The 21517-nt window shown below is 42.2% G+C and overlaps 2 protein-coding genes across 7 annotated transcripts in view; both read right to left on the bottom strand.

The window, feature by feature from the left end:
• Window positions 1-9877, bottom strand: part of LOC125136085 (adenylate cyclase type 10-like) — a 29750-nt gene extending 19873 nt beyond the window's left edge. For 2 of the 6 annotated variants that reach the window (XM_047796710.1, XM_047796711.1), the window contains exons 1-10: window positions 9676-9873; window positions 9493-9581; window positions 8705-8896; window positions 7346-7467; window positions 3338-3414; window positions 3047-3236; window positions 2581-2636; window positions 1702-1855; window positions 1360-1549; window positions 99-185 (exon numbers count right to left, since the gene is read on the bottom strand). In XM_047796710.1, coding sequence (XP_047652666.1) covers window positions 99-185; window positions 1360-1549; window positions 1702-1855; window positions 2581-2636; window positions 3047-3236; window positions 3338-3414; window positions 7346-7467; window positions 8705-8896; window positions 9493-9581; window positions 9676-9757 — 1239 coding nt within the window. In that variant the 5' untranslated portion in view covers window positions 9758-9873. Of the gene's footprint in view, window positions 1-98; window positions 186-1359; window positions 1550-1701; window positions 1856-2580; window positions 2637-3046; window positions 3237-3337; window positions 3415-7333; window positions 7468-8704; window positions 8897-9492; window positions 9582-9675 lie in introns of those variants that run through there. The other 4 variants (XM_047796712.1, XM_047796713.1, XM_047796714.1 and 1 more) reach the window with 4 other exon arrangements.
• A 3-nt stretch (window positions 9878-9880) lies between these two features.
• On the bottom strand, window positions 9881-18508 carry LOC125136088 (adenylate cyclase type 10-like). Its single transcript, XM_047796717.1, has 5 exons — window positions 18346-18508; window positions 17325-17429; window positions 14169-14207; window positions 13049-13192; window positions 9881-10254 (listed from the first exon to the last, which is right to left on the bottom strand). Exons 1-5 carry the CDS (start codon window positions 18500-18502, stop codon window positions 9899-9901), a joined length of 801 nt encoding a protein of 266 aa, XP_047652673.1. The 5' UTR covers window positions 18503-18508; the 3' UTR covers window positions 9881-9898.
• Window positions 18509-21517: the final 3009 nt, after the last annotated feature.

The following is a 21517-nucleotide window of genomic DNA, read 5'->3' as shown; positions in this document are numbered from 1 at the left end:
GGCAGGCCAAGAAACGCCTAAGTCAAGATGGAGAGACAAAAATAAGCACAAACCACTCCACATATTAAGAGTTAATGGCATGGAGCAAAAGTACCCACCTTCTGAAGCACTTGAAGAAGACATGCTTTAATCTTCCTGTGTCTGGCCGGGTTGTCCATGTGCGAAACTCTGAAGGATAAGGGAAACTGACCGGGAAAATTACTCTTATACTATCATTCCAAATGACAATCTAATAAAAATATATAGGTTCTTTAAAGAATAGAAAATGATTCTATTCTGAGTAAGAATGGGTTTCTAAGGATGGGGCATAGGGTTAAAAACATAATCTAACATCAATATATAGTTCAGAGGGTAAGATTGAAAGTCCACTGGTGGTTAGAGAGAGATAGCTCCTTCTCATACCAGACTCTGGCAAGCTCTTAAAGAGTCATGACCTAGGAGTAAGGTGACAGGTCAGACTTAGCATTGCATCACTTTGGACCACTCCAGACTCCAGTTATTCCAAGTACACCAGAATGAACGTGTGCATGAGAATTGTGAGAAGGAATGGCCACGGGCATCTCCAACATTGCGCTAGGCTGAGGCGCATGAGCTACCATGGACCTGAGAGCCGGAGTGAGGCTACTCCTCCACCACCTTGGCCAAAGCCCCAGGTAAGGGCTGTCTGAAGACAGGGCTATGCTGAGGGATTGCACAAATTTTTGTTTTCTCTGTTTTTCATTAGATACAATGCCCTGCATGCTGGGTAGATTAGGAGAAGTGATGGAATATGAATAAGTGGAATTGTGGACCAGGGACTTCTTAGCCTGCTTGCTATTGGGTATCACATAAATCTTAGACCACTGGAAGGTTTTGAGATTCCGATGCTGCTTCAAGTGACATACTCCATGGCCTGGGAATGGGAAGGTAAGTTTAAAGAACAAAACACTGTAACTGACTCAGGAACACGTGGCTGTAATTGCTGGGTATGCTCAACTAGTCAGTAACACCTTTACAGATTTGAGCACTTTCACATTTACGATGCAGTCTTCTTACATACTACATCCTTTAAAATTCATGCAAAAACCATATAAAGTACAACAATTGTCATTCCACAGGTAAAAAAGTTGAAGCTCAGAGAGGTTAAGTGACTTGTGCCAAGACATACAACTAGCAAGTGTCAGAGTCAGTCCTAGACTCCACTCTCCTCCAACAGGAGAAAGCCTGGGTTTTGGTATCAAATGCTTTTCAAATCTCAATCCTACCATTATCTAATAACCTTCTAATCCATCGGGTATTAGATTAGAAGACAATCCTGGGTCCAACTATCCACCAAAAAAATATAAATATTTCAGTTCAGAAAGCCACTGTCTTTGTTACCTTCACAAAGAAGAGGTCATTAAAAAGGCAGTGAAGTGGTTCCTCTACTGTCCCATGGAGCTGCTTGTAGAGGCACTCTTGCCGGTAATACGCTGGGCATGTATCAATCTCAAAGAAGATGGCCATGAGAGTCTGGATGGTGTAGAAGCAATGCTTGGAATCTGCTTCCTTCAGCTTCAATGGCAACACCCTGGTGAATGTCACTATGGTCACTGAGAGTGCCCTGATCCAGAGAGGTTACTCACTCCACCAGCCCAAGGATGCAGAATCTAATGATACAAGAGTCTCACCACAAGGGAAAGATGCCCCAAGGGACACAGATGATGAAGCAGGAGTCTTTACCTGTGCCCTTCTTTCTGGGCCAGGAAGTTTATTTCAGCCAAGAGCTGACTCTTTCCATAGCCTCTTCTACCTTCATACAGAACTGCCTGTCCCTTCCTCTGGTGCAGACACCCCTGCTGTGCCGTTCGGAAGGCTTCCACTTCTTTCTCCCGGTCTGTAAAGAGACAAGGGGCACCTAACACTCCTGTGCTTTTTAGCAGACACTTATTTATTTGAATTAATTTGTAAAGGTAATTCTTAGAATGGCTTTTTCCCCAGAATCCCTGACAGAATTCCATTCTTTGAAGAGCCTTCCCATCTTCTTCCAGAAAAATCAACTCTGGACTACATGAGTTGGGCTTGGGGGCTTGCCTAAGAAATTACATTCAGAATAATTAGGCACCACATGGACATGGGGCTACTATATCTTCTTAGCCATTTGTAAAACTTCCGTTTGGTGTTCAAAGTCTGTCACTGCTATGTGAAAATAATGGACTAATGGATAGAGATAAAACAAATACAGGAGTTCCCGTTGTGGCATCTATCTATATATATAAAGACCGGGAATGTACAGTGTGGGTGGGACAGTTCCAGTGCTATCATCACTATTTCAGGACGAGGAATTTCCCTCTAAAGATGATGTGCAACAAGCTGATCAGACTTCAAGTGAACTCTGACTAACGAAGATTCTTACTAAATGTTGGAACCTGAAATTTAAACAGTCAACATGAGAAAGAAATGGCAAGTCCTCTTCCAAATTAACATAAATTCATTAAGAAGGTTTCTCTCTATTTTTTAATACAAGGTCAGAAGCAGTTAGTCTCCCATTTTGTTTTTTAAATCACATTTCACCATCTACAGCTGACAAAAGTAAGATTTAATGTAAAAAAGAAAACTTACCTAGCAAAGATTGATTTTTATCTCTCTCTCTGGCCAAATGTCTCTTCCCAAACATTCTGGGAAAAAGGACAAAGGGAAATGTGTCAATTCAAAATAGATTGGGGGAGTTCCCATCATGGCTCAGTGTTAGCGAACCCCACTAGCATCCATGAGGACGAGGGTTTGATCCTGGCCTCGCTCAGTGGGTTAAGGATCTGGCATTGCTGTGGTCTGTGGTGTAGGCCGGCAGCTACAGTTGATTTGACCCCTAGCCTAGGAACCTCCATGTGCCATGGGTACGGCCCTAAAAAGCAAAAATAAAGAATTTTTTTTTAAAAAAGCTACACATCACAGACATGAAACCCTCCTCCTACGTCTCTTATTCCAGCAGGCCAGTACTTTCTAATTTCATATAATCAAGCCCTGACTATTCCTATGCTGATTCTATAAAAGAGATGGGAGTGAACTAACACATAATGACACTCACATACGCCGTCTATGGCCAAGGTATTCATATATCTTCCCTGGGTTGGAGATGTTTTTCATCATTTTCTCTGGGAGTTTCTTGAAGTTGTAAGCAGGAAGCATAGATCTTAGATACGTAACCTCATCACAGGATACCAAACCTGGATAAGCAGTTATCATTTTTGCCACAAGGCTTACTTTTGGGCCAATAACTGTATCAGGGAGATAGTGAAGAAAAGGATGGGGAATTTTTGGATCACCTCCTCCACCTTCACCCCCTGAGTCACAGAGGTAACCCAGTGTCCTACTCTACCTGTATATTCGTGTCTTGCTACTGCGCCAACCATGCCACAGAATACCGGTCCATTAGTGACACTGATGGAAACAAGCCTGGGGATCAGAAAAGCATCAGTGGATAAATACATACTCAGAAGCCTCCAAGTTAGGCGCTAGATCTGCCAGTCCCTAGATCTGGAAGTCTAGTTCTACAACTCAAAACGGAAAAGGCGAGAGGCTGCTGTCAACCTGTATCACATGGTGGATACAAAATACAGAATATCAGGGAGACAGCCCAAAGGAACAGAAGGTTCCCCCCAAGCTAAGAATTTTAGTTGAGGAGCTATTATTAGTAAAAACACTAAAAATATCTTGTATCTGTCAGATACTTTACATGTGCTTTTTGAAGTGCTTTCAAATTCATTACCTCATCTGGTCCTTTGAGGGATAATTAACAACAAATATGTGAGGTACACAGGGCAAATATTTAAAACCCATTTGACAAAAGAAAAAAATACTCAAGGAGTTAACTTTCCCAGAGTTATACAAAAGTTAATATTAGTGCCAGAATGAGAATCCAGGCCTCTGACCCCAATACCAATGTTGTTTCCACTACACTATGTGCTCCACATAAAACCCCCAAATGAAAAATACATCAACTGTCTATAAAGGGCTAGTGGTCAAATAATGCTAGAATATAAGAGTAAAGGAATACTCAGAATGTCAGGCTGCTGGTGGAAGGCTTGCTAAAGCAAATTAATCTTTGAAATAAAATTTTTAAAGCAAATAAAATTTTTTCATTCTCCATCCATGCATGCATATATTTGTTCATTTAATAAGCACTGAGAAGCATGTACAATACCAAGTACTGGGCTAGGTGTTTATAATATCTTGCCCTGGAGAAGTTCAATCTGGACTGGTGGTTGGTGGAGATTTGAGGGAGTTGAAGAGATGTATTTATAAGTTAGCAAGACAAATATTACATTTAGAGATCAGTACAGCCAATGAACAGAGCAAACAAAGGGATGTATTAACTGATACTGGAGAAGAGAAAACGTATTCATAAAGGAGAGGACACATGATCGACCTTGAAAGCCTAGGTGGAGCAACAGCCTTCTGTCCAGTGGGAAAAGGCATAGGCCTTGGCAATCCTGGTATGTTTGTACAAAACTAAGTAATTAGAGCATAGGAGGTGTTTGAAATTGGAAGAGGTGGAAGGAAAGGGGGTCTTAGCTAGACCATGGATGGGAAAGCACTGGAAATATAGATTATTTAAAAAGAGGGCATCTACTGTTCCAAGGTGAGGAAAAGGCTCAAAGGCGGCAGTGAACAATTCATGCACAAGAGAATAAGCAGATTTACTTGACTGATGTGAAAATTTCATGTGACAGATAACAAGATATGCATCTGGAGAAAGAGAATGCAATGAAGCAGAATTAGTTTTAAGTCAAATTTAGAAATAAACAATTTTCAGTTGTTCACAGAAAGCATGAAAAGTGGCAATAACCCTAACATTGTTGTCTCCCAGCCATCAAATTTCTCCTGTCTTCCTCTAAGGCAGGATTGAGCACTCTTACATTCATTCTCTGGACCCACTGCCCAGGGTGAGTCAGAGCCACACAAGACAAGAACCAACCAGTCAATTCTGCTGTCACAGCAAGAATAAGACTAAAAAATTACTGCTGATGTTTCACAATTCTCCCTTTGTCTAAAATGCCCTTTCTGGGAGTTCCCGTTGTGGCTCAGAGAAAACGAATCCAACTAGGATCCATGAGGACACAGGTTCGATCCCTGGCCTTGCTTACTGGGTTAAGGACCCAGCATTGCCATGAACTGTGGTGTAGGTCATAGACGTGGCTCAGCTCCGGTGTTGCTGTGGCTGTGGTGTAGGCTGGCAGCTGCAGCTCCGATTCAACTCCTAGCCTGGAAACCTCTATATGCCTCGAGTGCACCCTAAAAAAGGGCCCTTTCCCACTTTTTCCACATGCTGAATGCTTTCCTTTTTAACCTGGCTCAAAATCATCTCTAGGAGTTCCCACTATGGCACAATGGAATCATGTCTTGGAAGCTCTGGGACGCAGGTTCGATGCCTGGAACAGTGGGTTAAGGATTTGGTGTTGTGGCAGCTGTGGCAACTGTGGCTCAGATCTGATCCCTGGCCTGGGAAGTTCATATGCTGCAGGGTGGCCAAAAAAACCCACAAATCTCTCTGTAGTCAAGACCTTGGTGTCTAATACCTCTGGGGAGAACTATGTCTTCCCATAGCACTTTTTGTAGCTCCAACAGCATTTTATTCCAACATTTAAATTTCACTGTATTAAAGTAAGTTGTTTACTGAGCTAAGAAGGTAATGTCTTTCTTCTCTTTAGGTCTGCCACACCTAGCATAGTGCCTGGCTTGTGGCTGTGTTCAATGAATGCTTGTTGAACGAATGCATTTGTGCATTCAAGAAACTCAGCTATTAGCAAGACTATGATAACAAAACAAGTAACACTTTTTCACTTGGTTATTTCTTTCTATTGTATTTTATAATTCTCCCTTGCTCATCCCAGTGGTCCATGTTCTGTCCTTTCTAAAAAAATTCTAGCGATCTTCACTGATGAAATATACATTACTTATTCATAGACATAAAGTATTTCTGGTGCTGCAAACTGTAATGATGAGATAGAGACTACACTCCCTGGGCCTCAAAAAAATCCTGGAGAAATAGTCACAGACCAGAAAAGCCCAATCAATCACTGGATGTGGAATCATCTTTCTTCTGTAAATGCACTGAAAACTGAAGGTATTTCCTAGACTAGAATGAGGAATATATAAAATGACCCCAAATGAACCAGGTCATAGAAAAAGGAGACTTGGATGAGCAACAGTATCTGCTACCAAAGCCCCACAGGCACTTCTAAGGGACTGTCTCTACAGATGAATTACAGGTGAAGAAGGCAGGCTTCAGCATCTGTTTGGTACAACATTTCCTGAAATATGCTCCTTAGAACATTCATTCTTCTGGGTGATTATAAGTCCTCGTGTTTGGTGACCAAGTAAATTTGGGAAATATTGAATAAAGCAAAATATAACAAATTTCTTCACTGTAAGATTACTCAGAACCTTTAGTGTTAATGTAATTTGTGAACCTTCAAGAAGGAAATAGAGTTGCATCAATTCCCAAACATATTCAGCCATGAAAGTATTCTACCAAACACACTCTGGGAAATTACTAAGTTAGTAATTATCTTCAAGGAAAAAAAACACTGACCTGGAAAACTTGCTTTCAGGATCTAACACTGTCAAGCTATTTGGCTTTCCAACATAATCTCTGGATCTTAGCTTAAATTAAGGAACTCTAAGATCCTACCTAGCTCTTAATACGTACTATATTTTAAACAAAATAAGACTGAAAGGACCAAGTTATGGTCTAAGAGTCAGACTGGTCTAAGGGCATTGTAAGATAGCCTCTAACAACAAAAGAAATGACTATCTTATTCAGGACTAAAGGTAACAGCAGGGCTCTTAAAGACCAGATGTCAATGCAAAATTTGAAACCAGAATAGACTAGCAATGCAAAGGAAGGCTCAGCACACTCATACTGGAGATACGACTGGGAAGGAGGCTGTAGATCTCATCAAGCCTGAAAGAAGGGACATGACATAACTGCTTTGGGCTAAGTGTTTGAAGCAACTGTAGTGTTTTTCTTATTGATAAAGTAAAGAGATGGATCAAATAATCTCTAAGTTCCTTTTCAGTACTAATGTCCAATGAGCATGCCTCTACAATGGTATCACATTAGTTATATAGGCCATGCGTATTCTGTACCTCTTCCTCTCTCACGCCACTGAATGGAAACTTACATTTATTTCCCCTGGGTATCCAGTACATAATTCCAGTGATTTCTTAATATATCTTGTTTTCTGACTTCCCTTAGCATGCTCCCTCCCTGCTAGGCACACTCTGGACGTCCTCAACCCCTGCTACTTGTTACTGCCTCCTGCCCGGCCTAAAGAGCCCCCTGGGCCTGAGGAGCTCCTCTCTGCCCCACCTTCCTCCTCACTTGGTCTCAGCAAGATTCTCCCAGCAGAAGCTGAAGATGCTGAAGGAACTCTCCAGGGCATGTGCACACTCATCTGGCTTCTTATCCCCAGGAAGGCCGAAAACACAGAGGAACATGCAGCCCTGAGATAGATGACAAAGAAAGATTGGGAACTTGACCTGGGGAAGAAATATGGCTTGCCTCAACTGACCAACTCCCCTGAATGAAAACAGATCCCTTTCTCGCTGGTTTTCTATCAGGAATACAGGATTCTATATAATTCATGAAATGGACATTCCAGGCCACATCAACATGTAAATTTAAAAAGAAAAAGAAGAAATAAAATCTTGACTTAACTATTTAAAGAACTGAACAAGGGAAACTGATGTCAAGAACTTTTCAAATTCAGGAGTTCCTGTTGTGGCTCAGTGGGTTAAGAACCCGACTAGTGGAGTTCCCTTCATGGCTCAGTGATTAATAAACCCGACTAGGATCCAAGAGGATGCAGGTTTGATCCCTGGCCTTGCTCAGTGGGTTAAGGATCTGGTGCTGCCGTGAGCTGTGGTATAGGTCGCAGATGTGGCTTGGATCCAGCATTGCTGTGGTGTAGGCTGGCAGCGGTAGCTCTAATTCAACCACTAGCCTGGGAACTTCCATATGCCTCAGGTGTGGCCCTAAAAAGCAAAAAAAAAAAAAAAAAAAGCAAAAAAAAAAAAAGAAGAACCAGACTAATGTCCCATGAGGATGTGAGTTCAATATCCTGGCCTTGCTCAGTGGGTTAAAAATCTGGCATTGCTCCAAGCTGTGACGCAGGTCGAAGATGTGGCTCAGATCCGAAAGCTGCTGTGGCTGTGGTATAGGCTGGTGGCTATGGCTCCAATTCAACCCCTAGCCTGGGAAATTCCATGTGCCATGGGTGTGACCCTAAAAGACAAAACAAAACAAAAAAAAACAAAAAAGAACTTCTAAAATTTAATTTCTAGTGTCTACCTTGAGCTAAGTCTATCTCTGTATTTCCTTTACCTATAATGTCAAGTATGATACTGCTCTTTTTTAAGCTTCTGAATTATCTCAGAAGGATCTGATTACATTTACTTTACAAATAGAGCCAGAAAAGCATTCTTTATGCTTTCCTGAGGATTTTTCAACAAGAACAGGATGAAAAAGGATATGGAGAATAACACTGAGTTACCCTGAAAATTAAACTAACTAGAACATCTCACCCCTTACATGGTATTAGTTGAAGTTTTAATGTAATATATCTTACTAAAAAATAAGTAGCAGGGAATCTGACTTATGCCTGTGTTACGTGAGAGAAACTGGTCATAAGCTACTAGTTCTCACCTTTAATGCTGATGTGTCAAGTTCCTTTGTACTTACTTTCTCAAACATAAAGATCCGGCTCAGTTGGCCACCCCCTTTCTCTATCACTGTGGAGATGTATAAGGCAGCCTCCTGGATAAGATGACACAGATGCAACATCCATGCTGTCTTGTGGAATTCTAGGCTGACCAAAACCATAGTTACGGTACGGAATTCAGATATATACTCCATAGGTTGGCCTTCATCAATCTACAAAGACACGGTGAGTTACCTTGCCTGTATCTCCAACTTTCGGTATCATGTTTAGGCATTTAAATTCTTTGCTCCATGGTAAACATGAAAAGATAACTTATGGATGTCAGATAAAAAACTTAAAATTCAGGTTCAAGAGGTATAAAAGATATACCAACCAGTGCACTTGGAGTTAAAACGGTTTGACTTTAAACCTAATTCACTGATGAATTTGCCAAATATTTCCTAAGACACGGTTTATTATGTCTAATTCTATTATTCGTTATATCACATACTAAGGAATTCACATAGATTCATATACGCACAAGCAATCAATACACATTTGCCAAGCATATAACTCTATATCCTGTTTATAGTGTAATAGTTTCTAGAAAGACAAACAAAATCAAATATGGGTTCTACTTTTTAGGACTGAGAAATTTAAACTTATAAGACATGTCATCACAGCAACTGGTGCAGATGGGAAAATCTGCTGGTTGTACCTTGGGGAACAGGAAATGAACTGGATCAATATAAATGCTTGCACACTCATACATTTGTTTACACAAGCATACACACAGTCTACACCATGACTCAAGAACAAAGGAAATAACCTTTTTCAAAAGGTTTTTCATTATGTGCTTCCGCAGGGTTTGCTCAAGTGCAGAGTCTGGATCCAACTCCAGGGCAGTTCTTAGAATGTCTGAGAAAAAGGAAAACAAACCAAATGTCCCCAGCCATACGGAAAATTAATCTTTGAAATCTGTAGCCTGGGTACAAAAGACAAAATAACTTACCAGCACTTGTCCGGTAATGTGGCAAGTAATTGAGGCACTTGTCAAAATGCTCATCAAAATCAAATGGGTCAATGATCCGCATATCTCTTAACTATAGAAAGGAAACTGCTCAATTCTGTGCTCGCCCACCAAGTGGATTACCTCTGGTTCCTTAACAGAGGGGCTAAGGATGCCATCTCCCTTGTTTGTCACTTATCTTTTCAGCCTTACCGTTCAGCCTCACCTACCTTCCAGTGAGAATATCCCTCACCTCCCTCCAAAATAGAGTTCCAGTGGTTGTTGGTGGGGTCTGGTGTTGAGCACCACCAGAGCACTGCCCTGTGTAGTAGGAGGGCCTTTTCAGGACGTTCGGTGGATGTGACCAGCCTCCTACCTTCACAGCTTCATCCTCCCTCATGATTTCCACTTCAAACATGTACTGCTCACAGAGCTTCCAGCAGTTCCAGGACAAGACAATCTCATTTGCCTGAGCCAACCGCTGAGCTAACTGGACACCGTCTATATCCCGCCCAATCACCAGGAGGTACTGTCGCTGCTCGTCTCCAATGATAACCTGGGAAATCCGACCTGCAGACAGACCTGTCCAGAGAAAAGGAGACAAGTGGTGAAGAGACAAACTCAGGTAGAAAACTATGCAAACGGTGGGGTCTGGGATCCTCACACGGCTTTATGCATCATGCCAATCTCCTTATTGCCCAGAGTTGTAGAAGTTTAGGTGAGTTCACCCTCAAAAATGATCCGTGCCCCGGATTACTTTCTGTCTTAAACTCACCTAGAGAGAGACATTCAAACAACCCTGGCCTGGATGAGGGAAGAAACAAGAGCTCCTAGGCGTCCAAGAGTCTTGTGTCTAAACTGATCTTCTAATGGACAGCTAGTCCTGATGGCAGAGACCCAACAGTTATGCTCAGAAACTGCTGCCACCGAGAACACACTGGGTCTCCTCATATGTTATTAGGGCTGAGCGAATAGAAAATCGGTATTTTACCACGCATGGTCTTTGCCACACACTTTTTTTTTTTTTTTTGTGCCTCCTGTTTTTCTTGCCCTTGGGGATTTCTTACTGCTAATAAGAGCTGAAAAAGTGGTCTGCTTGCAAGGAAAACAATGACTATAAATAGGAGAAGTCTGCCCTTAGGTAAGTCACCCCATCCACACTAAAAATGAAGGAAAGGTAGTTTTACCTTTTTAAAAGGTAGTTTTAAAAGACACATACTTTTGGTCAAGATGCAATACCAGGAAGTGAATTTACCATAATAACTGGAACAACTGAGGGACTGGAAAAATACATAAAATAGCAAGAGAATAGTTTTCAAGATATTGGATATTAGGTAATTAGGGACAGTATGCTTGAGAGATGAGAAACAAGTAAGGTGAACCCTCTGATACCCCAGTTCACTGCCCAGAGTTTCCAGTGCACATCTCAGGGAAGGGAAACCCAGAGGCAGCCTGTGGGTTCCCTGAGTTGAGGAGACAGGGCTAGGAGTCTCAGGCAGCTAGAACTCACAGGGCACTGCGGATACTGGAGGCCAGAGTGTAGGGACAGAACTCCACAGAACTCCAGAGAACTGGGTCCCCAGTACTCAGGTACATGGCTGAGGTAGAGTGAGGGCAGGGGTTGCTGTAGTGGAGCAGGCAGCCTGCAGTATTAAAGAGGGTGCCAACACTGTTACATTTCGAATGGATAAGCAACGAGGTCCTACTGTACTGGAACTATATCTAATCTCTTGGCATAGAACACAATGGAAGATAGTATGAGAAAAAGTGTGTGTGTGTATGTGTATGTCTGGGTCCATTTGCTGTACAGCAGAAATTGGCACAACACTGTAAATAAACTCTACTTTAAAAAATTAAAAAGGGGTTCCTGTTGTGGCTCAGAGGGTTAAGAACCTGATTAGTACCCACGAGGATGTGGGTTTGATCCCGCCTCACTCAGTGAGTTAAGGATCAGATGTGGGTGCAAGGTATGGCTTAGGTGGCAGATGTGGCTTGGATCTGGTGTTGCTGTGGCTGGTGGTGCAGACCTCAGCTGTAGCTCTGATTTGAGCCCCAGTCCAGGAACTTCTATATGCTGCAACTGCGACCCTAAAAAAATTTTTTAAGAAGTCTTGATTTCACCTACATATCTATTTACACTATTTTCCCCCAATAGGTAACATTTATTAGTTTCTTATATATCTTTTCAGTATTTCTTTATACAAACATTAAGCAAATAAGAAAAATTTTTATTTTTCCTCCTTACACAGAAGTTTGTGTACTAACAGTGCTTTGCATCTAGCTTTTTCTCATTTATATTTTGCAGACACTGCTATATCAGAACATCTTTAAAGTTGAAGAGAATCTCATTGAGCAGACATACTATTTATTTAACCAGTCTCCTATAAGCAGATTGTTTTCAACCTTTTTTTCTTTTCTTTTCAGCTGGCATGTGGAAGTTTCCAGGCTAGGGATCAAAACTTAGCCATAGCAGTGACCCGAGCTGCAGCAATGACACACTTGATCCCTAACCCATTGAGCCACAAGGGAACTTCTGTTTTCAACCTTTTATTATAATCCATATTACAATCAATAATCCTATACATATGACATCTTATAAATACTCAGGTATAGCCCCAAAATAAATGTGAGAAGTAGGATTTCTGGGTTGAGAAATAAATCCATTTGTGATCTTGGCAGAGATTACTGAGTCACCCTCCACAGAAGCTGTACCACTGCTGACTCCCACCAGCACTGTGGGAGAAGCTTATTTCTCACAGCCTCACCAACAGTGTGTTCAGCACCTGAATTCTTCCATATCTGTAAGAAATGACCTCAACATACTTTCAATTGGCATTTTTCTTATTATAAGGTTGACAAGTTTTTCCACAAATTACAAGGAATGATTTATTTATGTGCCATTTATTCATGTTCTTTGCTCATTGTTCTCTTAGAATGTTAGTCTTTTCTTGATTTCTAGGTGTTCTTTCTATAGGAAAATTCAACTTTGCATATGTTGCAAATATTTTCCTTTCCAAGTTGTCATTTATATTTGTATTATTATTATTACTATTATTATTTTGCTTTTTAGAGTCATACCTGAGGCATATGGAAGTTCCCAGGCCAGGGGTTGAATTGGAGCTATAGCTGCCAGCCTAGGCCACAGCCACAGCAACTCGGAATCTGAGCTGCATCTGCAGCCTAAACCACACAGCTCTCGGCTATGCCAGATCCCCAACCCACTGAGCGAGGCCAGGGATCAAACCCACATCCTCATGGATACTAGTCAGATTTGTTTCTGCTGCACCACAATGGGAACTCCCTCCTTTGAATGTTTTATGGTGGGCTTTTTTTTTTTTTTTTTTTTTCAATTGATCACTCTTTCAGTAGCTAATACCTATCTTTAGCTGCAAGTCCTGGCCTTCTCTGGTATGGTAGATCCCAAACTTCTCCTGTATCTCCAGACTGCATTTTGCCACGAGGGTAATGATGTCACTCAGTTGATTCTGTTCTACTGTCCAGAGTGCCAGGAGCCCATTCCCTGTAGAGACACACAAGACAGGCTGACAGAGATGAAGTATTTGGGATGCAACTGCCATGGTGTAGCCCCCAATAATGCAGAAGATATCACGCAAGGTATCAGACGAGGTTTCTTGGTCCGATACCTTATGCTAGGTCAAAATACTGCCTTAGATCCTTGAAACCATTCAGCTTATAAAAATATGACTAGGTAGAAACTGAAATGTTCCTAAAGCCTAAGGCAATTTTTGGTAATCTCTCCATCAGGGAAGAGGTACTAGTTAAGAGGTTCAAAAAATGAGGGTTTACATTCAAGTTGAGTTTTAAGATTTTAAGTGTTTTATTAAGTTTAAATGAAAAGACAGGTCAACTCTGTGGCATTTAGCTGTTAATTATCCTAAGAGTTCTCCAGATAGGAGACAAGCTAGACTTCTCTATCTTATACTTAGCTTCTGCTACGAATGATCAAGTTTCTCATTAGTGATCTCATGAATGCTTTATAGGCACTTATTTTCCTATCATTCAATCTGAACAAAATGTAAAGTACACAGGAGCTTAATATGGACAAGGCTTTTCCAGTAGACTGGGAGATCCTTTAAGGCAGAGACTGTCTTCCTCATCTTTGCTTCCCCAGGACCCAGTACCTACTAAACCATCAAACAATGCTGAAGAAACAAATGGGAAAAATTCCACCTAAATATAGTCTTCCTCACTTACAGGGCTTTAAGTATTAGATAAACAGGAGTTCCTGTCGTGACTCAGCAGAAATGAATCTGACTAGTATCCAGGAGGATGCAGGTTCAATCCCTGGCCTCGCTCAGTGGATTAAGGATCCGTGAGCTGTGGTGTAGGTTGTAGACTCAGCTCGGATCTCGTGTTGCTGTGGATATGGTGTAGGCCAGTGGCTACAGCTCCGACTGGACCCCTAGCCTGGGAACCTCCATATGCTGTGGGTGTGGCCCTAAAAAGGCAAAAGAAAAAGAAAAACTAAAAAATACCTGTGATATTTAGGATATCCCCTCCAAAACAGAGCACATCTGAAATCAAGTAAGGGAGAGAGAGGAAAGTGAGTGAAAATCAGAGCTACGCCAGATCATGGAAGAATCATACATGATGAAAAGAATGGCCTACTGAGTTTTTCCTCATATATTTTGTGGTCCATTTGTTTTTTCCTCTACCATTCTCTTCTCAGTTTTTTCCAATCTGAAGTCCACCTCCACAACTTCACTAAAATTTCCAAAATCAACAGCATTCATCCTGCTATTTTCACTCTTTTTCTGACATCTCTGTACTTGACACTGTTTATTTCCAACCCAGCTAGGATGGCCCTCTTCTTCTAGAAACATTACTTCCCCTTTGGCTTCAGGAACACCACCAAATCCTACCAGATTGGCTGCTTTACAGCTGGCCTACACCACAGTTCACAGCAATGCCAGATCCTTAACCCACTGAGCAAGGCCAGGGATCGAACCTGCATCCTCAAAAATCCTAGTTGGGTTCATTACTACTGAGCCACGACGGGAACTCCATATGAGGATATTTTTAAGGTTTCCTCAGTGGTTATCTAACGTGCTGCCAAGGTGGAGAATCGCTAAACTAGATGAAATCTCCATCTCCCCATAACTGCTCCACTGCCTCTACCATACCCTCCAACAGTTCCCTATAATACAGTCTCCACGAGGACAAGCGCTGTGTCTTGCCTGCCCATGTATTTCTAGTATCCAGGAGTTTCTAGTGTTATAATACATACATGATACATAATTTCTATCTCCGGGAGACAGCTAAAATGAGTGTGAATCAGGGAGTTTCTATAGTGGTTCAGAGGTAATGAACCCAGTTAGTAGCCATGAGGACGAGGGTTCTATCCTTGGCCCAGCTCAATGCGTTAAGGATTTGGTGTTGCTGTAAGCTGTGGCACAGCTCACAGACATGGCTGGGATCCCATGTTACTGTGGATGTGGCTGCGGCTGCAGCTCCAATTCGACTCCTAGCCTGGGAACTTCCATATGCTCAGGGTGCAGCCCTAAAAAGACAAAAAATATGAACTTTTGTACAAAAATAAATAATCCAAACTCTGAAAGAACTACAGAGCTTGATGATCTCCAATCTCACCTCAAGCCACTCTTCTCCCTGCTAACTATGCTCTAGCCACATTGGCCTTCTCAGTTTCTAGAACCCACCAAGCTTTCTCCACCTCAGAACCTTTATACTCAGCACTCTTCTTCCTGAAATGTCTTACCCCTAGCTCTTCGCAAGATGCTCCTCTCATCCTTAATGTCTTAGCTTACATGACACCTTTTCAGAAGAGCCTCCCAAGACCTCTCTAATACAGAAACCCTTTCAACTTTTCTTTTCTATTTATTTATTTTGTCTTTTTAGGGCCCTATCCGCGGCACAAGGAGGTTCCCAGGCTAGGGGTTGAATCAGAGCTATAGCTGCCGGCCTACACCACAGCCACAGCAATGCAGGATCTGAGCCGCATCTTTAATCTACACCACAGCCCATGGCAACACTGGCTGCTTAACCCACTGATCGAGGTCAGGGATTGAACCCTCAACCTCATGGTTCCTACTCAGATTCATTTCCGCTGCGCCATGACGGGAACTCCCCTTTTTTTTTTTTTTTTAAACCTCAACTATGTCCTTTCTAGAATATATACCCTATTATTATCTTATTTACTTATTTTTCTCTCCTGCTAAAATAGAAACTGCAAGAGGGCAGGTACTGTGTCTTACTTTCCCATGTATTTCCAGTACCCAGAAGATTCTGGTGTTACAACACAAACATGCTACATCATTTATATCTCCCCCTTTCATCAAGATCTAAACTTGATGAGATCTGGAGTTCCCATTGTGATTCTGTGGTTAATGAACCCGACTAGTATCCACGAGGACTCCTCTTGTGTGAAAGGAGTTCCTATTATGGTGCAGCGGAAACGAATCCGACTAGAGACCATGAGGTTGTGGGTTTGATCCCTGGCCTCACTCAGTGGTTAAGGATCCAGCATTGCTGTGGCTGTGGCGTAGGCCGGCAGTTGTAGCTCTGATTGGACCCCTAGCCTGGGACCCTCCATATGTTGCAGATGTGGCCCTAAAAAGCAAAACAAACAAACAAAAAACTCCCCACAAAAACTTGATGAGATCAGCGGAAAGACTTATACTTGTTCCTCAGGGGTAAGGGGTGATTCACATAGCCATTTATATGGCTAAAGTAGATGCCGCAAAGTAACTATTGTGGTGACTCTTAGAATGATAGCCAGAACTCTATGGGACACTGTCAGTAAAGGAAGGGAATATTTTATTAGTACTAAAGGGTATAGGACCAATTTGTTAGGTAGACCTAACTAGACTGAAAGCTCCTTGAAGAGGAGGGTTTTGCACTCCCTGCGCCTATTGCAGTGTATGTCATAGGTCAGGTACTCAAAACATGTTTACTGTACAAACAAAAAGGTTTCTTTTCCCCCCAGATTAGGCAAATACCCACAAGTTTAACACATGGCAGAAAATACTGGAGTTCCCGTCATGGCTCAGGGGAAACAAATCTGACTAGCATCCAGAAGGATGCCTTGATCTGTGGGTTGAGGATCTGTCATTGCCATGAGCTGTGATGTAGGTTGCAGACACGGCTCAGATCTAGCATTGCTGTGGCTGTGGTGTAGGCCGGCGGCTACAGCTCCAATTTGACCCTTAACCTGGGAACCTCCATATGCCATGTGTGTGGCCCTAAAAAGGCCAAAAAAAGAAAGAAAGAAAGAATACTCATTCTTACCTCACAGGATCAAAATGCAATAACAGAATGGGAAGGTGTTTTATAAATTACATCTTATATACGCACAAGAGGCCCATTATATTCTGGTTAGAAGAGACAACCTGAGGGACACCTTAATTTACTAATTAATACAAACATGCAAAGTACAAATTAAAATTAGCATTTTTCCCCCTTTCTGAACACTGAGTCAACAGATGTGAGATTGAGGAGAATGACAGATACAGGCAAAGATCTAGCTTGTTCGTGGCAAACCTGAAGAAATAAAAGATGAGTGACAGCAAAGGAATGACCCTTTAGTATCTGTTTTAAAGAACCCCAGGCGTCCTTGTGTTACAAACCCTCAGGAGCCCAGCACACATCCTTGCTCCCCTACAGTGGTCACTCACGCTCCACGATGTCACTAATGTAATAGCTGAAGATGTGGGCCAGTTTGTCCATGTCATGTTCCAACTTGCAGCTCAGGCTGAACCTGTCCATTAATGCTGTAAACCCTGACCAACAAAGCACAAATGACTACGTTAGCTGCAAATCCTAAACTTTTAACCCCTAACCCCTCCACACATCAGGCCAGTGTGAAGAAAGCATATCTCTTCAAGATGAGTAATTTCATTATCCTTGCTAAGTTCCTTAGCAAGTACTCAGAGCAAGGCTGATTGCTGCTGCCTCTGGGAGTGCAGAGCAGCCCCCCCCCCCCCCTCCGTTTCTAGAAGCTGCAGATGGTGAAGATTCATCCACAAGTGCCTTTTTCCTCAGAATCCAGCTACTCCTTTCCCATCATACCCTCTTAAGACTCCCTGGCCAAGGGAAACGACAGGATTCTCTTGCTCTGTGAGGGAGAGAGAAATCACTGACAAGGAGAATGGATTAAAAACCTTTATGGAGAACTTAAATGGTGAGCTGAGCTCCTCGAGGACAGGCACCTGAATCACTCATCTTCATATCCATGACACATAAAACTCCATAAATATCTGTTAAATGAAGGCCTCTCATAGTAGCTACTAAGTCTCTTAACTCCTAGAATAAAGGCAGGCACATACTTATGGACCCAAAGAAGGAATTACTGAGCAAATAAAATCATTGGATTAGGTGGATGCTTATTGGGAAATGTTCTGGATTGGGGGAAAACTTGGGTCCAAAACCTGCTATGGCTTTAAAGTCCTTTCTCCTTTCTGAGCCTCAATTTCACCATCTCTGAAGTGAACTCGGGATACATAAGGTCGTCTCGAAAGGCGTCCTCCTACTCTGAAAATGACCCTGTTTCCCGCGGAGGCAGCGGAAAGTGCAGTGAAAGAGCGCCTTAGCTCGCTCCGGGGCCAGGCCAGTAACTGCCGAGGCCTCTATGAGCTGAAGGCCAACAGCTGCCCTCCAGCAAGCCGGGGAGAGCGACGCTCCTCCCCTTGTCCTCACCCGTCACGTGGACGCCAAGGAGGACGCCCTGCGCCGTGGCGAGCTCGGGTTCTGATCCCCCGGGCTTCCTGAAAACCAGCAGGTCGGGCAGCAGCGCCGCCAAGCGGGCCTCTACTGGCCACTGAGGCGGCACCGCCTCCCGCTCGCCGGTCGCCATAGCGGCGGCGGGGCTGCCCGCCAAGCTACCGGAAACAAGTTTACTCCGAATAGTAGCCAATCCGCAACCACGGCCCTTACGGTCTCTCCCACCAACCAATCAGCGCGGGGCTCCTTGGGTCAGTACCAATGGAAAGCCGCCGGAGGCCCCGCCCCAGCTGCTTCCCATTGCCTTTTTCCCTCGCTCTGGCTCCCGGGGGGGAGGGGCGGAAGGCGGGCAAGGGCGGAGCATATAAATAGTTAATAGCTGAAATTTTTGATCTCCTTGAAATCTGGTGATGCTTCCACGACGAAACTAATCACCTGGGATAAATTCAATAGGGTGGTCTCTTCCCCTTACCACTAAAGTAGGAATTTCGTTTCTAGGTCGTCTTTTTAGTTTTCTAAGGACAAGCAAATTCAGGATACTTTTTAAATACACACCGAAGCTATTTAACAGTCCTTTTCCTTGTTAGGAAGTTTCTTCCACTTCTGTTGTCTGCCAGGTTGGATCACTAGATCTCATGGGATGCTCCCCAGGGGTGTTTTTTCTCAAGTAAGTCCCTGACATGTGTGTGAAAATGGCATATCTGAAGCTGCCAGTCCATTGCTCAGATTTGTGAATACAAAACAATAAAAGGATGAGCATGTTGTGATTTCTAACAATCAGAAAATGCATGTTTTTTAACATAAATAAAATCTAAAAGTTACGTCTTCACTATCTTTAGTTCTACAACACACCATAAATTGAGGCTGTTTTGGTGAAAACTAAAGGGCTAATCCTACTAATGGAATTAGTTTCATTATGTTTTCATTAACACTTGCAGTGAGAAGACCAAATGTATGATCAGCCCACAGATGTCAGAATCTCCTCAGTAGGATGGAAGGACCAAAAGGGAAGGAAAAGAGATCAAGGGGATACACACAGCTGAGATGCTGGACAACCTCTGTAAGTTTGACACACTGTCCACAGAACTTGCATGTGTATTTATGGATTACCAACCATTATAAACATAACCCAAGGGATGTAGACTCCTCAAAACTCAAGACACTTTTTAGCATTTTTATAAATTTATTTATTTTAAAAAATAACAATTGAAATGACATCAATGATCCATCACCTGTGCTCCCCTACTGCTGGGAGGAAAAAAACCTATGTAGTTTAGTCCCAAAGGAAAATCAAGACATTATTATCAGGCACTCATTAGCCAGAAAAATGCTCTGTTGGTCCAGTGGTAGAGACACTGACATGTTCGATGTACCAGTGCAATTAAAATATATACATTTACAATTATCCTGCAAAAAAACCCCCCAAAAACAAAAAAAAACAAAAAATAAAACCCAAGAAACACCCAAGAAGTGAAAGAACTACACATTAAACTAGTTATTCACTCATCCATTCATTCTTTTTGCATCTATTAAGTAATCACTACAGTCTCAAGGACAAATGGATAAAAGAATTTCTAGCAACAAAGAAAAAAAATCCAAACTTCAGCCCCACTTTGTGGGTTATTATGTGCTAAAATGACCACAATGAAGGGGCCATGAGCTACCTGAAATGCAATGACAAAATGACAACTGATGCATTTCATTTCAAATAAACCAAACTCAAACTCATGAAAAAAAAAAAAAAAAAAAACCCAAAAAACAAAACCCACCCTCCCAACAAAAATGAGGTTGGTATTATGTACAAACTTAGACACAAATAAATAGCATTTTAGAACTAGGTATTGGCTTAAGTACTAGAAATTAGATCTGAGTAATTTCTTTCTGAACTCTGCATGAGTATTAAAGAAACCAAAGGATATAAACTCCTCATTGCTTTTAGTAACCTATCATCTGAAAAACTTAGGGCTTACCACCTGAATCTCACATAAAGAGCCAGAAGTTTCTAGTAAGCCTACCTTGAAGCCAGGACAGATGACTAGATTCAAGGGATGAGGGAGATACTCCACTTCCTGCTTTCTTTGCATAGTTCTATACCTCCATTTCTACCATTACAATGATTCCCCTTTGTGATGATTTCTTTAGAGGATTTAATTTCCTTTCCCTCTTAATATAGGTAGAGTGAAATCAAAGAGCAAGCCAATCTCTACTCTCGGTATTTAAATCAAACCCAAATGTTCTCCAAAAGAACTAAGTTTCCCTTCTTTGTTTCCAGAGAAGGCAGCAACTCTTCCCAAATATCATCTCGGTTCTCCCAAGGTTCCACATCTAGAAAACAGATTATTCAGGCACAACCCATTCTGGGAACCATGACCCGGTTCCTGACCCTGCAGGAATCCACTTCCAATCCACAGTTCATCACCAGAATGGGGATGCAATGTGAAAACCTTTCTGCTCAAGGCTTATGGAGAAAAGGGGAAACAAACAGAAACCGGCACCAAAAAATCAGCTGCCATGGAAAGAACGAGAATGTTTGCTCTGTGGGGCCGGCACAAAGCACAGCAGGAGTGAAGCCAACATCCACCTCGAACTCTAGCAGGTAACCTGGACTGTGTCCAGATTAGCTGATTGAACAGTGCTTTCCAGAAATTGTCAAGGACCAAATCAGACTTCTCCCTTTCAAACGTGCTTGTTAAAAGATTGTAGTATAAATGTAAATTATTCTCTTCATCTTAACGATCCATCCCAGGCATCCATCCACTGGCGAATCATGCTATATGACAACACAAGGGTATGCATACTACTCTCTTTGTCCTTCTAGACTGAAACACACACGAACCTTTCTAGTCCCCAAATGCTGTCATGGAGCCTATGATTGAAAATCTCTCTAGTTTTGCTGTTTAGGAGTTACTACAAATGTCCTCAGGACTTCAGCACAGAAGTTGTGTAATTTTGTTCTCTACTTAGGAAAGGCAGTTTCAAGATCCAATACCCTCAAATTGTCCTAAAAGTCAAGAACTATGGTCCATATGACCTGTCAACAGACAAGTAGACAACAACTTGTCAAAGCTAAGAGATCCAGCAATTTCTACGTTTAGTGCTTGAGTCTTTTGTCATTCTATCCCGAGAGTTAACTTTTTCTTGGCCGGTG

This window comes from Phacochoerus africanus, chromosome 9 (genome assembly GCF_016906955.1).
Source record: "Phacochoerus africanus isolate WHEZ1 chromosome 9, ROS_Pafr_v1, whole genome shotgun sequence".
NCBI lineage: Eukaryota > Metazoa > Chordata > Mammalia > Artiodactyla > Suidae > Phacochoerus > Phacochoerus africanus.
Note: the sequence above shows the minus strand (reverse complement) of the source record. Positions and strands in the feature narration are given on the sequence as shown.